The sequence below is a fragment of the Camponotus floridanus genome, unplaced genomic scaffold (genome assembly GCF_003227725.1).
Source record: "Camponotus floridanus strain SB8 unplaced genomic scaffold, Cflo_v7.5 scaffold19, whole genome shotgun sequence".
Classification (NCBI taxonomy): Eukaryota; Metazoa; Arthropoda; class Insecta; order Hymenoptera; family Formicidae; genus Camponotus; species Camponotus floridanus.
Window position 1 is genome coordinate 1 of NW_020229314.1, and position 16,266 is coordinate 16,266.

Here is a 16,266-nt window from a genome sequence, read left to right on the forward strand (position 1 = left end):
TGCGAGAAGACTCCCAATCACGTACGAGATGCGCCTGCGAGGCTATCACGGAGGAGGTTGCCGCGCATACGAGAACACTCCCAATCAAGTGCGAAGACTGCCGCTCACGCGCGAAGACTCCCAATCACGTGAGAAAGTCGCCGTGCATGCGAGAACACTCCCAATCACGTGCGAAGACTGCCGCGCACGCGCGAAGGCTCCCAATCACGTGCGAAGACTGTCGCGCACGCGCGAGGACTCCCAATCACTTGCGAAGACTGCCGCGCACGCGCGAAGACTCCCAATCACGTGAGAAGGTTGCCGCGCATGCGAGAAGACACCTAGTGACGCGCGATGACTGCCGCGCACGCGCGAAGACTCCCAATCACGTGCGAAGACTTCCGCGCATGCGAGAAGACTCCCAATGACCCGCGAAGGCTATCACGCATGCGCGAAGACTCCCTATCACGTGCGAAGGCTATCATGTATGCGAGAAGACACCCAATCACGTGCGAAGACTGCCGCGCACGCGCGAAGACTCCGAATCACGTACTAAGACTGCCGCGTATGCGACAAGCCTCTCAATCACGCGCGAAGACTGCCGCGCATGCGAGAAGACTCCCAATGACGCGCGAAGACTGCCGCGCATGCGAGAAGACTCCCAATGACGCGCGACAGCTGCTACGCACGCGCGAAGACTCCCAATGACGCGCGAAGGCTATCCCGTATGCGCGAAGACACCCAATCACGTGCGAAGACTGCCGCGCATGCGAGAAGACTCCCAATCACGTGAGAAGGTTGCCGCGCATGCGAGAAGACACCCAGTGACGCGCGAAGACTGCCGCGCACGAGCGAAGGCTCCCAATCACGTGCGAATACTGCCGCGCAAGGGAGAAGACTCCCAATCATGTGCGAAGAGTGCCGCGCACGCGCGATGACACCCAATAACGTGAGAAGGTTACCACGCATGCGAGAACACACCCAATCACGTGCGAAGATTGCCGCGCACGCGCGATGACTCCCAATCACGTGCGAAGACTGCAGCGCATACGAGAGGACTTCCATTCACGCGAAAAGACTGCGGCGCACGCGCGAGGACTCCCAATCACGTGCGAAGAATGCCGCGCACGCGCGATGACTCCCAATTACGTGAGAAGGTTGCCGCGCATGCGAGAAGACACCCAGTGACACGCGAAGACTTCCGCGCACGCGCGAAGACTCCCAATCACGCGAGAAGGCTGCCGCGCACGCGCAAAGTCTCCCAATCACGTGAGAAGGTTATCACGTATCCGCGAAGACTCCCAATCACTTGCGAAGACTGCCGCGCACGCGCGAAGACTCCCAATCACGTGAGAAGGCTATCACGCATGCGCCAAGACTCCCAATCACTTGCGAAGACTGCCGCGCACGCGCGAAGACTCCCAATCACGTGCGAAGAGTGCCGCGCACTCGCGATGACTCCCACTAACGTGAGAAGGTTACCGCGCATGAGAGAACACTCCCAATCACGTGCGAGGACTGCCGCGCACGCGCGATGACTCCCAATCACGTGCGAAGACTGCAGCGCATACGAGAGGACTTCCATTCACGTGAAAAGACTGCGGCGCACGCGCGAGGACTCCCAATTACGTGAGAAGGTTGCCGCGCATGCGGGAACACTCCCAATCAAGTGCGAAGACTGCCGCGCCTGCGAGAATACTCCCAATCACGTGCAAAGACTGCCGCGCACGCGCGAAGACTCCCAATCACGGGCGAAGACTGCCACGCATGCGAGAATACTCCCAATCACGTGCGAAGACTGCTGCGCATACGAGAAGACTCCCATTCACGTGCAAAGATTGCCGCGCACGCGCGAAGACTCTCAATCAGAGTAGGTTACCGCGAACGCGGGAAGACTCCCAATCACGCGGGAAGGTTGCCGCGCACGCGCGAAGGCTCCCAATCACGTGCGAAGACTGCCGCGCATGCGTGATAACTCCCATTGAAGTGTGAAGGATATCACGCATGCGCGAAGACACGAAGGGTCCTCAAAGACCTTCACGAAGAATCCTTCGCGACTCCGCCGCGAAGGTCTTTAAGGACCCGAAGTTCGCGTTATTAACGATCACGGGAGAACCTTAATAACGTTTTCGCGTTATTATCGATCACGGGAGAACGTTAATAACGTATTCACGTTATCAGCGATCACTGGAGAATGTTAATAACGTTTTCGCGTTATTGGCGATCACGGGAAAACCTTAATAATGTTTTCGCGTATTAATGATCACGGAAGAACCTTAATAACGTTTTCGCGCTATTAGCCATCACGGGAGAACGTTAATAACATTTTCGCGTTATTGGCGATCACAGGAGTACCTTAATAACGTTTTCGCGTTATTAGCGATCACGGGAGAACGTTAATAACGTTTTCGCGATATTAGCGATCACGGGAGAACATTAATAACGTTTTCTCGTTATTAACGACCACGGGAGAACGATAATAACGTTTTCGCGTTATTAGCGATCATTGGAGAACGTTAATAACGTTTTTGCGTTATTGGCGATCACGGGAGAACCTTAATAACGTTTTCGCGTTATTAGCGATCACGGGAGAACCTTAATAACATTTTCGCGTTATTAGCGATCACGGGAGAACTTTAATAACGTTTTCGCGTTATTAGCAATCGCGGGAGAACGTTAATAACGTTTCCGCATTATTAACGATCACGGAAGAACCTTTATAATGTTTCCGCATTATTAGCGATCACTGGAGAACGTTAATAACGTTTTCGCGTTATTAGCGATCACGGGAGAACGTTAATAACTTTTTTCGCGTTATTAGCGATTACGGGAGAACGTTAATAACGTTTTCTCGTTATTAATGATCACGGGAGAACGATAATAACTTTTTCGCATTATTAGCGATCACGGGAAATCCTTAATAACGTTTCCGCGTTATTAGCAATCACGGGAGAACGTTAATAATGTTTTCGCGTTATTGGCGATCACGGGAGAACCTTAATAAAGTTTTCGCGTTATTAGTGGTCACGGGAGAACCTTAATAACGTTTTCGCGTTATTAGCGATCACGGGAGAACGTTAATAACGCTTTCGCGTTATTAGCGATCACGGGAGAACTTTAATAACGTTTTCGCGTTATTGGCGATCATGGGAGAACGTTAATAACGTTTTCGCGTTATCGGCGATCACGTGAGAACGTTAATTACGTTTTCGCGCTACTAGCGATCACGGGAGAACGTTAATAACGTTTTTGAGTTATTGGCGATCACGGGAGAACGATAATAACGTTTTCGCCTAATGAGCGATCACGGGAGAATCTTAATAACGTTTTCGCATTATTAGCGATCACGGGAGAAACTTAATAACGTTTCCGCGTTATTAGCGATCACGGGAAAACGTTAATAACGTTTACGCGTTATTGGCGATCACGGGAGAACCTTTATAATGTTTTCGCGTTATTAGCGATCACGGGAGAACGTTGATAACGTTTTCGCGCTACTAGTGATCACGGGAGAACGTCAATAACGTTTTCGCGTTATTAGCGATCATAGGAGAACGTTAATAACGTTTTCGCGTTATCGGCGATCACGTGAGAACGTTAATTACGTTTTCGCGCTACTAGCGATCACTTGAGAACGTTAATAACGTTTTTGCGTTATTGGCGATCACGGGAGAACCTTAATAACGTTTTCGCGTTATTAGCGATCACGGGAGAACTTTAATAACGTTTTCGCGTTATTAGCAATCACGGGAGAACGTTAATAACGTTTCCGCGTTATTAACGATCACGGGAGAACCTTTATAATGTTTCCGCGTTATTAGCGATCACGGGAGAACCTTAATAACGTTTTCGCGTTATTAGCGATCACGGGAGAACAATAATAACTGTTTCCTCTAATTAGCGATCAATGGATAACCTTAATAACGTTTTCGCGTTATTGGCGATCACGGGAGAACTTTAATAAGGTTTTCGCGTTATTGGCGATCGCGGGAGAACCTTAATAACGTTTCCGCGTTATTAGCGATCACGGGGGAACGTTAATAAACTTTTCGCGTTATTAGCGATCACGGGAGAACCTTAATAACGTTTCCGCCTTATTACGGTTCCCGGGAGAACCTTAATAAGGTTTTCGCCTTATTACGGTTCCCGGGAGAACTTTAATAAGGTTTTCGCCTTATTACGGTTCCCGGGAGAACCTTAATAAGGTTTTCGCCTTATTACGGGTTCCGGTAGAACTTTAATAAAGTTTTCGCCTTATTACGGGTCTCGGGAGAACCTTAATAAGGTTTTCGCCTTATTACGGGTCTCGGGAGAACCTTAATAACGTTTTCGCTTTATTAAGGGTCTCGGGAGAACCTTAATAAGGTTTTCGCCTTATTACGGGTCTCGGGAGAACCTTAATAACGTTTTCGCTTTATTAAGGGTCTCGGGAGAACCTTAATAAGGTTTTCGCCTTATTAAGGATCCCGAGAGAACCTTAATAAGGTTTTCGCCTTATTACGGGTCCCGGGAGAACATTAACAAGGTTTTCGCCTTATTACTGGTCTCGGGAGAATCTTAATAAGGTTTTCGCCGTATTACGGGTCCCGGGAGAACCTTAATAAGGTTTTCGCCTTATTACGGGTCCCGGGAGAACGTTAATAAGATTTACGCTTTATTACGGGTCGTGAGAGAACCTTAATGAGGATTTCGCCTTATTAATGGTCTCGGGAAAACCTTAATAAGGTTTTCGCTTTATTAAGGGTCTCGGGAGAACCTTAATAAGGTTTTCGCCTTATTAAGTGTCCCGGGAGACCATTAATAAGGTTTTCCCCTTATTAAGGTTTCCGGGAGAACCTTAATAAGGTTTTCGCCTTATTACGGTTCCCGAAAGAACCTTATTAAGATTTTCGCCTTATTACGGTTCCCGGTAGAACCTTAATAAGGTTTTCGCCTTATTACGGTTCCCGGGAGAACCTTAATAAAGTTTTCGCCTTCTTACGGGTCTCGGGAGAACCTTAATAAGATTTTCGCCTTATTAATGGTCTCGGGAAAACCTTAATAAGGTTTTCGTTTTATTAAGGGTCTCGGGAGAACCTTAATAAGGTTTTCGCCTTATTAAGGGTCACGCGAGAACATTTATAAGGTTTTCGCCTTATTAAGGTTCCCGGGAGAACCTTAATAATGTTTTCGCTTTATTAAGGGTCTCAGGAGAACCTTAATAAGGTTTTCGCCTTATTAAGGGTCCAGAAAGAACCTTAATAAGGTTTTCGCCTTATTACGGTTCCCGGGAGAACCTTAATAAGGTTTTCGCCTTATTACGGTTCCTGGGAGAACCTTAATAAGGTTTTCGCCTTATTACGGGTTCCGGGAGAACCTTAATAAAGTTTTCGCTTTATTACGGGTCGTAAGAGAACCTTAATAAGGATTTCGCCTTATTAAGGGTCTCGGGACAACCTTAATAAAGTTTTCGCCTTATTAAAGTTCTCCCGAGACCCGTAATAAGGCGAAAACCTTATTATGGTTCTCCCGGAACCCGTAATAAGGCGAAAACCTTATTAAGGTTCTCCCGGGAACCGTAGTAAGGCGAAAACCTTATAAAAGTTCTCCCGGGACCCGTAATAAGGCGAAAACCTTATTAAGGTTCTCCCGAAACTCTTAATAAAGTTTTCGCCTTATTACGGGTCTCCGGAGAACCTTAATAAGGTTTTCGCCTTATTAAGGGTCTCGGGAGAACCTTAATAAGGTTTTCGCCTTATTACGGTTCCCGGGAGAACCTTATTAAGGTTTTCGCTTTATTACGGTTCCCGGGAGAACCTTAATAACGTTTTCGCCTTATTACGGTTCCCGGGAAAACCTTAATAACGTTTTCGCCTTATTACGGTTCCCGGGAGAACATTAATAAGGTTTTCGCCTTATTAAGGGTCTCGGGACAACCTTAATAAGGTTTTCGCCTTATTACGGTTCCCGGGAGAACCTTAATAAGGTTTTCGCCTTATTACGGTTCCCGGGAGAACCTTAATAAGGTTTTTGCCTTATTAAGGGTCTCGGGAGAACATTAATTAGGCGAAAACCTTATTAAGGTTCTCCCGGGAACCGTAATAAGGCGAAAACTTTATTAATGTTCTCCCGGAACCTGTAATAAGACGAAAACCATATTAAGGTTCTCCCGGGAACCGTAATAAGGCGAAAACCTTATTAAGGTTCTCCCGGGAACCGTAATAAGGCGAAAACATTATTAAGGTTCTCCCGGGAACCGCAATAAGGCGAAAACCTTATTAAGGTTCTGCCGGGAACCTTAATATGGCGATAACCTTATAAATGTTCTCCCGTGACCCTTAATAAGGCGAAAACCTTATTAAAGTTCTCCCGAGACCCTTAATAAGGTTTTCGCCTTATTACGGGTCCCGGGAGAACCTTAATAAGGTTTTCGCTTTATTACGGGTCGTGAGAGAACCTTAATAAGGATTTCGCCTTATTAAGGGTCTCGGGACAACCTTAATAAGGTTTTCGCCTTATTAAAGTTCTTCCGAGACCCGTAATAAAGCGAAAACCTTATTAAGGTTCTCCCGGAACCCGTAATAAGGCCATAACTTTATTAAGGTTCTCCCAGGGACCTTAATAAGGTTTTTGTGTTATTAAGTATTTCCCGAGACCCTTAATAAGGTTTTCGCCTTATTAAGGTGCTCCCGAGACCCTTAATAAGGCGAAAACCTTATTAAAGTTCTCCCGAGATTTTTAATGCATGTTAACATATACTTCCTTAAAGGTGCATTTCATTGACGCTAGAAATCAGTGGCAAATTAAAATTACTAGACTTTCTCTAGGTTCGGCGTCAATAAAATAAAGTTCAGACAGTTTTAACTTTTTCAGCGTGTCGCAAAATTCAAGTGTAATAATGTGTAATTGTGTGTCTGTTCTTTTTAGCTGCACTTTTACACTAGTGCAATTAGTTAGACTGAAAGATAGTATGTTTGTCTCGCATATTTTGCCGCTACTTCTCTTTCCATTAGGACAAGCGGCAAATTTAGTCACTAGATCCCCATTTGCCGCTGGTTTCTATCGTCAATGAAAAGGCCGCTTAAGGATACGGTCACATAAACGGATATTTTCCGCGTTAAGGCCGCAGCACACACTTTTGTACAAGCGCATAATCATAAGCATAAGAAAATTGATTGGTTCATTTTATGCATATACTTGGGGACCAATCAATTTCCTTATGCTTATGGTTATGCGCTTATGCAAAAGTGTGTGCTGCGGCCTAATCGAATATTATGTAAATCAATATGGCGACTTAATACTCGAGGCTCATTAGTCCATATGATCTTATGCTATGCATATGTAGCTATGCAATTTTGTGTGTGATGGCCTTCATTTGTCAGTTTTTTTATGACCTTACGGTTACGACTAAAATTTTTGTACGTGCAAAGGCCTTTAAAATAGTGAAGCGGAAGGCATCTTTAAATTTATAAACTCTATGGATGAAAGAGGCTTCAACGGCTTTCTCTCAGCGCCGTTTTGGCGCATATGCGTTGATCAGCGGAACTAAAATATTGAATCGTACCTTTTCGTGTGATGTGTTGATGATGATCTGAAACATCTTTGCTAAATATAATGCGCGTATTTTCATACGATATATGGAAAAAATGTTCGCATAGTATCGTTCAATAAAATCTAGTGGAGAAATAATAATTTCATTATTTAAATAATTAAAATCGAAAAATTCGTGGTACATTATTCGACATGGATAGAAGAAAAATGTCGTAAGTGAAGAATGTCGTGACATTAAAGACGCTCGATGCTATAACTGTGATGGCTGCTTATACATCTTATCGGTTTTTATCGTCACATTTGCCTTGTTAGATTCGTTGAATATAGATGCACTTGTTTCTTTCGAAGAGAAGTGACAAGCAGTAACCTAGATGAAATTCATACTTTAAAACTTTTTTCTTTTTACCGGTTGTTACTTATATATTGTCAAAAGTAAAGATTTTATAAACGAAAAAAAGTCGTGCACATTACTCAGGTTGAACAAAGTTTATTATAAATTTCTACATACAAGCGTTATGAGATTGTCACACATAAAGAAATCATGAATTAAAATTGTAAATTTGACTCTATTTAATACAGTTGATAGGTTATCAGAGTCTGAATGAATATGTATTTTTATAATTTTTTTCTATAATCTTTCAGTCTTTCTATATTCATATATTTCCTTTATTCATATTTGACGCACTATCAAGATTGTAGCTTAAATGTTAAAAGGCAAAATTTGACAGTTTTTTTAATTAATCTAACTTTTCTATGTTTCGAAGTAATAATATAAACGAATATTATCATACACTTAATTAACAATCGAAAGTTAAAAAATATATTGTATAAAATTTATAAGTTAAGAAATCTGTATTTTGATTTTTATGTCTATTTATAGTACAGCAGGGGATTCCCTCTACCAAATTTTGGAAATCCCAAAAACTGCCACTTCGGAGGAGATTAAAAAAACGTATAGAAGATTGGCTCTGAAATATCATCCTGATAAAAATCCTAATAATCCGGAAGCAGCTGAAAAGGTAATGTTTTTAAATTTATCAAATCTAAATCAATTATAATCAAATATAAATATTTTTAGTAAATGTACATATATTTTTTCATATTCATAAATTGTTCTTGAAAACAATTTATCTGTATTAATAATTCAAGGTATATAGGTATATTAATAATTAAAGGTTTAAAGAATAATTTTAAAGTTTTTGAAGTAATTTTACAGGTAATTCTAATATTTATAATTTTCTCGCACATAACGGATTTTAAATATTTAAATATAAAATATATTATTATTCAAGTTTTTCAGTTTCTCTTTGTATTTATTGTATTGATACTATATATATATATATATATATATATATATATATATATATATATATATTGATACAACTTTAATTTATAATTTAAATTTACAAGCGAGTACAATACTTTATAGTTATATTATATTTTTATTACAGTTTAAAGAAATAAATAGAGCGCATGCTATACTGACAGATTTAACAAAACGTAATATATATGATAATTATGGATCTCTGGGTCTATATGTTGCGGAGCAGTTTGGAGAAGAAAATGTTAATGCTTACTTTGTTGTCACCTCTGGATGGTGTAAGGTAAGAGTAAGGATTAATTTGGCAAATGTCTCTTTTAACAAAATAACTTTGTATATTTTATGCTTTTTAAAATAGGAGAGTATCAAGTATTTATTATATGTGTGAAATATTTTATACATAATTTATTTTTAAATAGATGCATAAAACACATATGTGTAAAATATATTATGTAAGATAATGTTAAGAATATTATCATGAACTTATTCTTCAGAATGAATAATTTGATAATTGCATTGAAATATATGCAATTTTTAGTGATTAAGAATAGTAAATATTTAAACATTATAATTATATCTAATTACAGGTATATAATTTGTTTGTTTCTAGGCACTGTTCATGTTTTGTGGACTAATTACCGCTTGTTACTGTTGTTGCTGTTGTTGCTGCTGTTGCAATTTCTGTTGCGGTAAATGTAAACCAACTCCTCCTGAAGATAGCGGCGCATACCATAATTTACAGGTAAAACATATTTCTAAAATTCTTATCCTTTTTAGAGAATAGGTTTTATACAAATTTTAATGCTAAATCTAGATATAAGAAAAAGCAGATTGTATTTATGATGATACATATATGATAAAAAAAATTTATCACATCAAGTGTAAACATAAATTCAATTAAGGAAATTAAAATTAAGTTATAAAAAAATTCTTATTTACATGTCATCATACCAAGCCAACTAAACAATTTTCTTCATTTTTGTCATTTTTCAGCAAATTTATCATTGATTTATAATATTTTAACTATTATTTTTGAAATAAATTAAAATTATAGTTTAAAAGATATAGATTTTTTTTATCAGCAGAAGTACAATATATTTAACGTCTAAAAATTGTTAGTTTTGATAGTTGTTTTCTGTACAGTTGAAAAGCATTTGATATAATTATATGCAAACTAGTTGCATATTATATCTCTATTTTCATTCTTACTTCATGTGCATCTTATTATTACTTTCTTTTACACATTATTCTTTCACATCTTTTGTTTTATTTTAATGTATAATAATATACAAAAAATTTGACAAACAGAAAACGAAATATAATGTTTTATGTATATTTTTTATATATTTATTCAAATTTAATACAAAATTTGCTCTTATGCATGTAATATTAAAAGAGCAAATTTTAATCAAATAACACATTACTCATAAATGCATGAAATCTATGCTGTGATAATACAAGCAATTGTTTCTGTTAATGTTTATGATTATCTTATATAAAGGAAAGAAAAAATATATGCTATAGATTTTTCGCATGTGTGATTTGCTCCATTACACATACATATACATACACATGTGCATTATATATATATATATATATATATATATATATATATATATATATTATTGTATTTCTTAAATTCTCCATTTGAAAATATTAATTGGAAACGTTTCAAATATCATACTTTTAATGTCTAATATCTATTGACTTTATGATTTTCCAAGAGTAAATTTAATTAATTTTCTATTCCCATTTTTTTAAATATCTACTTCTTCATATTTAACATTAAATATTATTAAAAATAATTAAATATTTAAATGCAGTTAAGGAATAAGAGTTCACATCAGCACATTTTATTGCTTTGAAATCTTTTGTTGACAATCGCTTTAAGATAAAAATTACTAACGTATTATGTTAAAACAAATTTAGTATTTTTAATCTTATCTGTAACTAATATCTTTAATTAACTAATATTTAAAAAAATAATACTTAGAAGAATATTCAAATCCTGCATTATAAACAACCTAATTTGGCTTATATTAATTATTGTTGTACATTAATTAAATAAAATACACGCATATTGTTAAATTTGAAAAATATGAAGATATAAATTTGTCTTATTCTTTTTACATTTATGCAAATTTCCGACATATACAGTTGGAAAACATATCAATGAGGAAAGAATATTTTACTATATATCTAATTGCGAAGACAAATGATTCAAGGAGCTCGTGCAACTTAAATATGATCAACCTATACATAAATGTTTGTATCCACCTTGAAATTGCAAGTACTATCTGTTGTCCTTTTCTTCATCGGACACTATAGATGCTTTATGACAACACAATTCTCGATGTTTTTAGCTATGAATATTTAATTTTATATTACACATACACATACATAAATGGTTTTAACATTATTTCTATTGTATTTGTATTATCAAAATAAGAAATTGTTTTGTATATAGCATGACACACAAAAAATCAAAATAAGAAATTGTTTTGTATATAGCATGACACACAAGAAATCTGATATTTTTCTATAAATATTTTTTGCAATATAATCTTAATTGTAATTATTACTTATTTGTTTAATTAGTTTTTTTATTTTCAAACAAAATTATGTATTTATTTTACAAATTCTGATATAGATATAGCTCATTGTATTATTTGTGTGGAACAGTTGTAAATAAAAAAATGCATAAACTTTTATGATTGTGCATGCCAAGTTATGTTTTGTTTTTTAGGAAAGCGTACATAGTTTAGCGGTTTTGTTTATGTTATTATTGTATTATAGCGGAACCCGAATCCAGAGGCTGTTGTGACAAATCAACCGAGAGGTTTTGGCAAGGTAAGATTTTTTAACGCTCGAAATTTTAATTTTATTCTTTCCTTTTGCTATATGATTAATCATAAATATTTTAATGCTTTTTATTTTTTTCTTATTAAAATATTTTGGAATGAATCTACACACAATACACATAAGTAGTTTTTGTACTAATATATTTTGTTATAATAACTGCGCACACTACTTTACCTCTGTGAGCAATGTGAAAGGTAAATTATTGTAGATCCCATATACTTTTATACAACATATTGCATAATATACTTGTAATTAATAGAAAATGCAATTCTCTTTAAAGATCCGTTAAGTTTATAACGTATTAATAATTTATAACTTACATAGAATTGTAATTTATACTATTTCTCTCATCATAGTTATTAAAATTAAAAGATATAAATGATTTTTAATTTTTTTACTCTCTGCAAATATATGACTCTTACGAAAAGTTATAAAGTATTCACATCTTTTTTCTAAAAATAAATACCAGTGAGTTACATGTATTATTTCAATAATATAATTCTAAGCATTTAAAATGTACATATTATATTATGCATCATGTTCATGAAAAAATAAAAAAAAAACAGCAAGTATAAATTTATTGGAAAATAACTATTCATTGTATTATAATTATGCTACAAGTTTGTCTATAATACTTAATGCATCCAGATCGGAAAGTTTTACAAAATTATGTTGCTTTGTTATGCTTCTATATTGCTCATTTTTTAATCATTTCTTCTGCTGATGTAAAAACTTTGATTAAATTTCCAGTATATGTGATTTATATATTATATAAAATATTTATATATTTATTTGTTATGAAAAATCCATCTTTCCTTTATATATTATCCTTTTGCAAATCAACCAACCAAATTAATGAAGGGTAAATATTGTTTAAATTGTAAAAGTAAATATATATATATATATATATAGAAATTAAAGTTGACTTGGTATGATCATAAAAGTGAAATAAAGATACTATACACACATATACATATACATGTATATTGTATATGGACATGTATATACACAGACACACATATTATATCTATATAGTATTCGAAAATATAAAATATAAGAAAGCATATATACACATACATGTATATAGATGGAATATTCCATAACCGGTGATGATTCTATATGAAGAAATAAGTCCAAGATATCTTTTTTGAAAAAAATTCATTCTACATTATTGATTTCTTTATTCTTGTAAAATTATATGCTTCTGATTGTATTATCGGTATTATACAGAATATCATGTGTATACAGGATATTTGATAAACATTGAATCAAGACTCGTGAGGGATAGAATGAAGTAAACTGAATAGAAAAACCCTTTACCATTTCGCAATTTCCATAATAATTATTGCGATATTAATTAAAAAAGATTGACGAATAAGCGCACTTTTCGCACGGCTAGACTGTTGAATGTACTCTAGGTATGTCAGCGACAAGTGTCACATAGTAACGAAAAATTTAGCCGTTTCCTTCTTTTTTTTCGTTGGCGTACGATACTCATCGCTGACATACCAAGCCAATATTCATAATCCTTTCTTATTTTAAGATCGTTTAAAATAATGTCTTAAGATGCTAATTCAATTCTATAATTGATATAATATCTTAAGATTGTAAAAGTCTTAAATATAAAAATGTACTATCAATACCGGCCCCTACACATCTCGCAATTTAGCCATGCGAAATGCGCGTTTCGCCAATCTTTTTTAATTAATATTTCAACAATTATTGTAAAAATTGCAAAATGATACAGGACTTTTCTATTCGGTTTACTGCGCTCTCTTATCCGCTCGCAAACGTTAGTTCAGTCTTTAGCAAACATTCTATATATGTATACACACACACACAGTGTGTGTCCGATCACATCTCGTATATTTGAAATTTAATATATTTAATGTATTTTCTTCACAAATAATAGAAAATTATTATTCATTTTTTAATCTTATAATAATAAATAATTACGATTACTTTTTTGCACATAATAATTTTTTTTAGCAGTTAAAATACTGAATATAATAATAATAAAACTAATAATAAAATAATAGAAAAAAACAATCTTTTCTCACGTTTTCATCTTAATAAAAGATTCGCCTCTGGAACAATCAAATATGAATCTGTTCTATTCTACTTACTATTTCATTTCTACCTTTTTCATATAATTTTGAAAACATTTCATTCAACTATTTCATTTCTACCTTTTTTATATAATTTTGAAAACATTTAAATGAACATAATTTTAATTTTTAATTCTGTAAATTTAATTAAAATGTTTCTAAAATTATAAAAAGATAGAAACGAAACAATCAAATTCATATTTGAGATTGTGCCAAGTAGACTCTTAATTTAATTAATTAACTATTTTGAAATATTTAATTATGTATCAATGTGAAAAAATTTCGTATTACAATATTTGTTATTTAAAGAAATAATAATCGAGATATCTATTTTCTCCAAAGGTGAATTTTTTATTAAGGAGAGAAAGGACGAAAATATTGCTTTTTTTTCTACTATTATTTTATAATTATTACTTTTACTATTATATATATTCGATATTCTAATTGTTAAAAAATTATATATAAAATTATGTGCAAAAATTTATAATTATTTATTATTACCATAAATTAAAAAATGAATAACAATTTCTATTATTTGTAAAAAAAATATATAAAATACATTTCAAATTAGTTAAATCATTTTCATGGATATATAAATCATCTAACAGAAAATTACATGTTATATGTATTTTTCGATATTCAAAATGTGCATTCACAGGAGGATGAAAGTGATGATGATGCTGTGACAGCTCAACCTCAAAGTGGTGCATCGCAAAACGCATCTAATATACAGCAACCTATATTTGCCATGCCTGCACCAGGATCAGCGATACCGGCGTCAACAGTTAACGAAAGCACGAATCTAAACAGCGGCGGTGAACGCGTGATTTATACCACTGGTATTACGAGTTCTTGAATGTAGAAAGTGCATATTATGAGTTGTTACCTTCCATACATTGCCATTAATTATTCAGTTCAATATCAGTTTAATATTTGCTTTTTTTCTTTTTACTAATTCTTTTTGTTAATTGTTATAATATATTTTATACACTTTCATATTGATGACGATTTTAGCACATCGAAAAAAATTATGCTAAAATAATTTTTGGATTATACAATTATTTTAAAAAATCTAAATTAAATATAGATTTATTGTGTAAAATTATGTATATAAACTAAAAACCTGATGTTAATCATAAGTCCTTTTTTTTTCTCATATTTCAATGAGTAAAAGAAGTAAAATTTTAAATTTTTTGGAATTCTACTTGAATTTTTTAAATTAAACCACTGTTATGATTTCTTTTTAGTTTAAAACAAATTTGTCCACCGATTGTTCTTTAAATAATTAAAACTGCATTGAAAAAGTAACATGTTTTATAGCTCATATGTCTTTAATATTACAAAAAGATATCACTAAAATGAAAAGACGCCAACATTTCATTTCTGTAGTGATAAATGATAAATAAATAATATATATAATATTTGAAATTTTTCAAAAGAACTTTGCTTACAACTTTGACGGGATGTTTTGCACATTTTTGTGACAAATGATAACGTATAAATGTATGTTCCAATTAGTTTAATTGTATCCCAGGAACCACACACAATTTTATGCCAATATATGCGTATATCATGTGTATGTTTATTTATATATATATATATATATATATATATATATATATGTATATATGTATAAATGTGTGTGTGTGCGCGCGCGCGCGTGCGTGCGTATGCGTGTGCGTGCGTGCGTGTGCGTGTGCGTGCGCATGCGTGCGTGCGTACGTGCGTGTGGATATATATTTTAAATTCTCATAAATATAATGTGGATATATATTTTAAATTCTCATAAATATAACACGAATATATTTCCCGCCTTCTCAGCATTTTTCATATAAATTATTTTTTTACTTACTCTCCAAATTGAAAGTGAATCAAGAGGCTTTTCATTTTTTATCTGTAAAAATCAAGCTTTCTTAAAAATTATTTAAATCTAATTTTATTTATCCTCCTTATTAAAATATGATATTTTATGAAATTTTGTAGAAAATTTTATGCACTTATAAGATATTTAATACAATTTCGCGAATTATCAGCATGTAATATCTGCATGTAATTATACAGATTATAATAATAATAGAAATTGCGAGATATGCATTTCTATTCATAGAGTATATATGTCATACTTGATTACTTAACGTTTAATAATTATATAAATTTATTCTACAAATATATTGATAATAATAAAATAAATAAGGAGTGTTCTAACGACTTGCTATGACTAATATAATATTTTAATGTAGCGGCTGCTACAAATCCATTTATAGGAGCCAATGCAGCTTCAACTGATACCGGACCATCCAGATGGTAGACTGAGCACATGGAACATTATGGACATTCAATTTATATTTCTTATAGTGTCGGATCTTTATAATAGCTCATTATTAATATAGATCATTGTTTTGATAATGTATAGATGCTGCAGTTAGTTTAATATAATAACTCTTCTTTTTCTTTTTTTATGTTGTT

General features: G+C 34.4%; 1 protein-coding gene across 2 annotated transcripts; it reads left to right on the forward strand.

The window, feature by feature from the left end:
• Window positions 1-7,378: 7,378 nt before the first annotated feature.
• LOC105255158 (dnaJ homolog subfamily C member 5) lies at window positions 7,379-16,248 on the forward strand. 2 transcript variants are annotated; one of them, XM_025407845.1, is made up of 7 exons: window positions 7,390-7,721; window positions 8,390-8,528; window positions 8,961-9,113; window positions 9,441-9,572; window positions 11,627-11,680; window positions 14,459-14,639; window positions 16,041-16,243. In XM_025407845.1, the coding sequence occupies exons 1-7, from the start codon at window positions 7,702-7,704 to the stop codon at window positions 16,106-16,108; spliced, it is 747 nt and encodes a 248-aa protein (XP_025263630.1). In that variant the 5' UTR covers window positions 7,390-7,701; the 3' UTR covers window positions 16,109-16,243. The 2 variants fall into 2 exon arrangements, with proteins under 2 accessions (XP_025263631.1, XP_025263630.1); XM_025407846.1 differs by lacking the exon at window positions 11,627-11,680 and having other exon boundaries at window positions 7,379-7,721; window positions 16,041-16,248.
• Window positions 16,249-16,266: the final 18 nt, after the last annotated feature.